Source organism: Alosa alosa, chromosome 8 (genome assembly GCF_017589495.1).
Source record: "Alosa alosa isolate M-15738 ecotype Scorff River chromosome 8, AALO_Geno_1.1, whole genome shotgun sequence".
Taxonomy (NCBI): domain Eukaryota; kingdom Metazoa; phylum Chordata; class Actinopteri; order Clupeiformes; family Clupeidae; genus Alosa; species Alosa alosa.
In genome coordinates this window covers 12,297,110-12,305,014 of record NC_063196.1, presented here as the reverse complement: position 1 = coordinate 12,305,014, position 7,905 = coordinate 12,297,110, and the positions used below count along the sequence as shown (strand labels likewise).

Sequence of the window (7,905 nt, the reverse complement as noted above, 5' to 3'; positions counted from 1 at the left end):
AAAAAAATAATGGAAGTCTTTGGGAGTGTAAAGATCAGAGAGCCTTTTGACAGTTGAGGTTGGGGCGATCACTTTCACTAATGTTCTCTTTCTCTGACCATTGTTATGCATTAAAAGATAATACATATCCTTCAGCCTTAGGCCTACTGAAATGTTACTCATGTGCATTATAACATATAATCAAAACTACATACATTGAGGAGCTAAATATTTTAGATATTTCACTGTGGCCCAGTTTTTGTAAGTACATTGCTAAGAGAGGAGTCACGACGGAAAATCCTTAATGTGAGGATGAGCTTTGCACATCTTCTGAACCAGGGGTAGAGGAGAGCATAAATTATTGGATTAATTGCAGAGTTCAGTTGTAATATAGTCAGAGTTGTATCTGTAACGTGAACAACCATTGTAGCTGGAACAATGGTACTTAACTGACTAATTATAAAATATGGCAATAAACACATGACAAACACAATGACAAGAATCCCAAGTTTCATGGCAGCTTTCCTCTCTGAATGTTTTCTAGGAAAAGTCTCTCTATACTTTGTAGTACCTGAAATGTGTTGTTCTCTGGTGCACCTAATGCTTATGGCATGTTTTCTAGCAATAACAAATATCTTGATGTACAAAATAATGATGGCACAACATGGTAAGAGGAAAGAGACTATAAAGTCTATGTTTGCCCAGATCCCAAGACTTTCTAAACCTTGGTCCTCTGTGCTTATTGCAGTGAAATAAAAAAAAGCCAGGTTATACATAAATGAAATAAACCACATTGAGCAAATTACAATAGAAATGACTTTGACTGTGACTTTCTTTGAGTACTGAAATGGGTTGCTCAAAGCATAAAACCGATCCAGGGAAATTAAGGCCACATTGTAAATAGACAGAAATGTAACATATGAAGAACACATGAAAGCTACGTAATAAAGGGTTGTATCAATGTGCAAGCCTGGATTCTTGAACACCAACTGAAATGGCACATCAGCTGTGCCAACAATCAGATCAGCTGTAGCAAGTGAAACAATTAAGAAGTTTGTTGGTGTGTGGAGCTGCTTGAAGTGTGAGATAGAGATGATCACAAGCATGTTTCCACAGACGGTCAAGACGACAAGTGTAGCTCCACAGGTATAGAAAAGGAGAGTAGAAGGTGACACCTGAAAATCTTGGTTTGTGTTGTTGGGGTATAATGTCATGTTCAGTTTACTCACAACAATCAAATTCATTTTGCTGAATTAAATGCATTTCATGAAAAATAATAATAATAATAATAATAATAATAATAATAAATCTTAGACAGAATAACATTTACATGTCCATTTTGAACTATTGCTACTGTGAGAGATCTGATTGTGGAGTATTGGAGGTAATGGAAAAGCAAGCTCTCCCTCACTAAGTGGGAAAGCAATGTCTTGCTGCATATATCTCCCTCTCTTGTTGTAGCTAATTTTAGATCTTACAGTGATGCTAGCAGGGACACTAGGACAAAAGTCTGCGGGGACGGACATTGTATCTTGTCAGTGTCGCCCCCAGAAAATTGCGGCTACCACTTATATTACTAATATATTATAATTATATTACGGCTTAGTTGCTAGTAACTTATCTATCCTGCTGGCTAAGGTAACATTTTAAATGGAGAAGTGTATTTTTTTTTTAATTACAACTAGCTGAGGATGTTTAAACTAGCAGTGGATGTTTAAACTCAAGTGAACTTGCATAAGTATAAGTTAAGTGAAGTCCCTTAACTGCTAGCCACTAGGTAGGGCCCGTCCCAATACCTTCCCTTCCCCTAGATTTTTGCCCTAACCCTCGGGTTTGGCGCTGCAGGTGTAGGGGTAGGGTGTCCCATTACTTTAGGGAGCAAGTGGGAGTGCTATTTTCCCCTTAAAATCAACCCTCAAAATATAGCCAGGACTGATGCAGGCTTAAAACGAAGTGGAAGATGAAATTACCCAGGATACCGTGCAAGCTCAGCGAGCTGGCCAAATTTTTCAACGAAGATGGCTGACACTGCTGGAAAGGAACAATGGCATTGCTCATATATTTTCGCAAATAAGCATATTAAAATTTCAAAATATGTTGGAATATGTTAGTTTAATGCACATCCAAAGGACTGTCGAGTTTTGAACACTAATGTTAGAAAATATCTCATGAAGCCATCTGACGATGTTCATGATATCTGCCGAGTGCTTTGAGAGAGTCTACCCATCAAATAACGTAAATAACGTTATGAACACGAATATTTCTGTTGATTAACCACATGTAGATAAACCAACACAGCCCACCAGAGCTGGTTACATGCAGCTATTCCGACATGCCGCTACTTGGACATTGGCGTCTAATTGTCTAAGTGGCGGCATTAACATTAATTTTCAAGCGTCCCACTACTGCGACATTTTTTTTTTCCATTGTCGGAGTACACTCAAAAAAATGAAATCTCACTATTGTTCATCTTAATAAATCCTCTTTAGTAGGATTTACATAACAAAATTAGGTTTCTAAGGTCAAATTGAGTTAGTGGTGTTATTTCAAATCAATAATGCGTTTTTGCAGTTTAACTTAACAGTTTGCATTGGATCTACACAACATTCTTGAACAAAACGCATTAGATTAGGAAATTTGTCCCTCTATGGTTGCCGTAGAATTATTCCACAACTTAGACCCCGTTTACACGAGCATGTGTATTTTTATAAACAAAGACATTTCCCCACGTTTGAGCCTTTCATTTTAGACGCTAAACGGAGAATTTCGCCTCAGAAAGCGGTTATCCAAAAAAACTCCGGCCAAAGTGATTTTTTTGGAAAACTTTGTTTATGCGTTTGGTTGTAAACTGTGGTAAACGGAGTTCTTAACTAGAGATGGGACAACCGACTCTTATACTCAAGTCGGTTCAACCGGACGGTCGTTGGTTGGCCTACTGAGTTAATATATTCAGTCACCGGTTCGCGCGACGGGTTGTTACTTCCCCGGGCCATACTCAAGACATGTAGGCTGCAAATGTCATGCTCTCCAGGTCTCTGAAATTAGCTGACATACACACTCATATTGACCTACACTAAACTCAAGCACTGCCCATGGTTAGCTTACATTCGGTCTTGTTCAGTAGTCAGCTGTGTGCGGTCTCCTCGTGAGCCTACCAATAGCCTATTCACTTCTAACATTTAACTTAACTACCAAGATAACATAGCCTGTCATATAATATTTCTCCCCTTTGTAATTTAGGATATGAATTTTACGACGGAGTTTTAGGGCCACACATGAAGGAAAAAATATGTTTGCCATGACTAGATTAAACTCGACATGTCAACTTTTAAAGTCACCATGTCAACATTAAAACCTACATTTTCGAGAATAAAGTTGAAATGTAATATCGAATTTTAATCGACGTATCGACTTTCGGTCGTCGACATTAAACTCAACATTTCGAGAATAAAGTTGAAATATCATGTCTACTTTAATCTCGACGCGTCGACATTAAACTCAACATTTTGAGAATAAAGTTAGTTTGGAGAGAGAACTAACGCCGGGACGATTGAAAGGGAGGACTAATGAAACAATGTAACAAGTGCAACAATGATTCAGAGTGTTTGAGTGCAACAATGATTAGACATAGGCCTATATCATGTGGACAAAAAATAGAACATATTAACCCACGTTGCTCGGAGTTAGTGTTTATAGCCAAACTTTGCTGTTAGGTCCTTATCAATGGAGTTAAGCGATGGTCAAAAGTAGCCTAAACGTCATAGCAGTTTATTTATTTACTGTAGGCCTATTATTAAAGTGTTGTTTTTCATCTAAAGGTTCAACTTCATGCTTATGCACTAGAGGCATACTAGGCTCCCCAATCCTAGACTTTCACTTTGTTTGTAATGGATGCAAAACAGCCTATTGCTGAATGTCTATGGAGGGATCTAATGAAAACCCCATGTAGGCTAGTAGCCTACATGCACCATATGCACACAAAGTGCATAAATAAAGTGCATGCACACATACATTCATCGGGATCAAAATAGTATGCTTAGGCTATACCGGTGTTTCTAGCCTCCCATAGTATTGCAGGTGAGATATAGAAAAGCAGTTTTAGAAAAATGAGTTTTGCCATGTTATCCTGGAGAGTGACAGCCTGTGGGTCATGAAGGACAGTTATTTGGATGTGCAGTGGCCTTAACCCTAAAACAGAGTGAAATAACATTTTGTATAGAAACATTATATCATTGGATACATATATTTTTCTAGATATTTAGCCTAAACGGCATAGGACATGGTATTTCCATTGAGACAGCACTTCACGATGACGGCAATGAGTAGTTAACAGACAAGATCTATCTGAAATAACACCTATTTGAAGCCCATTTTTCTTTTATGTAACATATTGTGTTAGTGTATAATAAACTGTGTAGGCTATGTTTAAACAGTAGGGCCGTAGTTTTGTTGAATTTAAAGGATATGAATTTCAATGAACAATTTCAAGATCGCCATGGCAAAAATATTTTTTTCCTTCATGTGTGGCCCTAAAACATAGAATTTCAATGAACTTTTGGGATCAGTTGATAACTTTTGGGATCAACTTAACTCAACTTACCAAGAACCTAGGCACACGTTTGATTAGGCTACTCATGCATTAGCACGGTTACGGTCTCTAACCTGTTGTACAGTCCTCGTGACAGCCTACCTACCAACAAACATCTCATTTAACATAACTACCAAGATAACATGACGTGTATTTGTATTTTATATCCATCGGTAATGTAGCCTATCAACCTCTATGTAGGCTACACAATCACCTAAGATGCACGAGAAATAAATAGGTTTCTGCGATCGGTTGATAACTCAAACTTGCGATAACACAGCCTGGCACGGTCTTCGTGAGGCTACTATGAAGCCAGCAACATTCACTTCTCTAATATTTAACTTTATAACTTTAAGATAATATGACGTGTAGGCTAATATGAGATGTAGGCCTACTTCCCCATCGATAATGTGTGAATTGCCATGAATAAATAATCTAGGCTACGATGCACTAACAAGGCTGGAATGAATCAAACTTGCCGAGAACCAAGACAAGATAAAGGGTACAGCGGTTGTTGCACGGTTACATTCGGTCTCATTCTGTCTCCTCGTGACAGCCTGCAGCCTACAGTAATTCACTTCTAAGCATTTATTTAACACGACTACTAAGATAACATTAGGCCGATGTGTATTTGTAGGTATGTGATATAATACTTTCCCATCGGATAACATTTCCATGAACATAAGCATCTAGTTTGCACTAGAAAGGCTTATGTGATCGGTTGATTAAACTTGCCGAGAACCTAACCGAACTGTTTGACTCGTGTGACAGCCACGGTTACGAGGCCCGGAGAACCTAGCGAACTGTTTGACTCGTTTGACAGCCACAGTTATGAGGCCCAGAGCCATACAGGCTCATCATAGTTTGACTGATTATACTACCACTCCAGTAGAGGCGCTAATATGCGATAAGATGAAAGAGTAGCGACGAGAACACTCGAGCACAGCCAATCAAGCTAGTGTTGCTCTGTATGTGAAAATGAATGATGTTTTCGGAGTCGGTTTTTGACGTTTGGCACTCAATTCTCCCGACTCAGTGACACGAACCGGGTTATTTAACCGACACTTCGGTCAGTTCGTCAACACTATCCACGGGTCGCCGTGCATTAGAGCCATTAGCTCCGGAAGCCATATCTGATCTGGCCAATGAGGGGCTATCAGGATAGAAATAAAACAAGCAAAAGATGAGACACATAACAATAAGACAAGTAGGAGTCACATAAGAGATATTAGTTTGAGAAACAGGAGAAATACGGGAGATCTCTTATATGTTTGAGTGTAGTCTCATTTACAACTTGTTTCTCCTTAGGAGAAATAATAGAGCAAATGAGGAGACCTTGCAATGAGAAACTGTTGAGAAGTAGGAGTTACAATTGAGATATCAGTTTGAGGGTCAAAAAATAGGGCCCTCCATAGCATTTCAAACTTTTATTTTATAAAACAAAGCAAAACAGTTGTACTTCAAAAATGGACTTTAAGCAATGGAAGCTTGCACAGATGCACTTTAAAATGGACTTCAAGCAATGGAACCATGTTAATACCTTGATATGTTCTTTTTATAATGTGTATTCTTATTTATTTATTTTTTGTGTGTGAGTGTGTATGTGAGTATTATTTTTAAAAGCTGCACAAGCAAATTGCATTGTACGGACCAACTGCACAATGACAATTTAAGACTATCTATAAATCATACAACATGGAGAAATGAACTAATAAACAATAACATAAACAAACTGAACTTGTGCCAAAGCGTGCCATACTGTGTACAATGGTGGATGAAAGCATGGGCTGGTCAATCTGCGTCTTTTATCCTGGTGGTGGAACCAACCAAAGGGAGGAGGGAGAGAAGAGCAGAAAATAGAACATTGTTAGTTTGTGAGCCACTCAAAAATACAAAGCAAGACATTTGTTTGACCGTCTGCTTTCATAACTGTGGGAATTTTGATACAGCACAAAGATCAGACACACCTTATTAATCACTTAAACACAGAATGGGGGATGTGACAGCTACCACTCACATTTGCTATATGTTGCCCAATTGAAAAACAGATTTTATTGATATATTTGTCAAGCTTAAACAAGTTTGTTGAATTCCCTCACCTCATCTAGTGAGTAAACTGTATTGTCAGGTTAGGATTAACCCCTATCCAGTTTACCGCTAGGCAAAACCTTGTTTTGGTTGGACTAAGCCTATTCAGTGTAAAAAAAAATGGGCATCTGAAAATAGTTTAGTTCAGAGTCCTGATGTCAAAAAAGTAATTTGGGCAAATTTTTTTTGTCATCTGGGAGCTGGCTCCATAGTCAGAACGCATAACAACTAAATGCATTGCCTTGTTTAGTTCTGATAGTGGGTTTCAACAGGAACATTTCTCCTGTGATCAGTGAAGTTTACGTGATGAGTATTGCTGGAACATGTCACACAGTCTCATTGAAGGGCAAATCTGGTGTAAACTGATTCAAAGCCTTGTTGTTCGAGCTCACCAGGCACTGTCCAAAGGACAAAGAACAATAAAATGTGTCATAACCTAGACAAGTTATGGACAAGAAAGTAAAGCTGACTCAATATGGCAAAAAAGCCTTCGGTATCTTCTTTCCATTACAGGGTTTCCCCAGGTTTGACCACCCCAAATAAGACTAGACCTTTTTAAGACCACTTACATGAAAATTAAGACCTACATTACACCCATTATGCGGTTGTAAAACACCACATCAAATCCATAATGACAATTAAAACAACACTTCCCCATGATGTGCTGTCCTCTCCTTTTGACTGATTATGTTGATTCATTGCTGCCGGTGCGAAAACCCAAAGTATTGTTTGCGCATATTCCAAGAAATTAGACTAGTGTAGTTGTCACGATCCCAAAATTATTGTTTCGATACCGATACCACTTTAAGAATAGCGATTTCGATACTTCTTTGATAATTCTTAAAAATTGTATTTGATTTGGGGGCCCAGACCACCTTAACATCATCAGTAATATTGAATATAGTGTTATCATTCACACCAGTGGGCATCTTAGATGACTCTTTCCACACACACAGAAAATTATGGCTTATTAATATGTTTCTATTTCATATACCTTCAAATTCATATAAAGTGTACAGTTAATGTATAGTATTTTTTAATCTACATAATTACTATTAATCTGCTTAATTGCTAAACATATTTAGTCATTTGAATACTTAATATTTATTTTTAAACTATTACACCTAGGCAAATTTTAATGTGGTGTGTAGGCCTAGGTGTAATTTGAGGGCTTGTCACTTTAAGAAATACGTGAGTAATTACTGTAGCCTTCAGTCTCACGGTTTTAGGCTAGTGAATAATAGTTGCAC

At 38.0% G+C, this 7,905-nt stretch overlaps 1 protein-coding gene across 1 annotated transcript; it reads right to left on the bottom strand.

Annotated features, from left to right (window-relative positions):
• Positions 1-221: 221 nt before the first annotated feature.
• On the bottom strand, positions 222-1,193 carry LOC125299326 (trace amine-associated receptor 9-like). Its single transcript, XM_048250566.1, has one exon. It carries the CDS (start codon positions 1,191-1,193, stop codon positions 222-224), a length of 972 nt encoding a protein of 323 aa, XP_048106523.1.
• Positions 1,194-7,905: the final 6,712 nt, after the last annotated feature.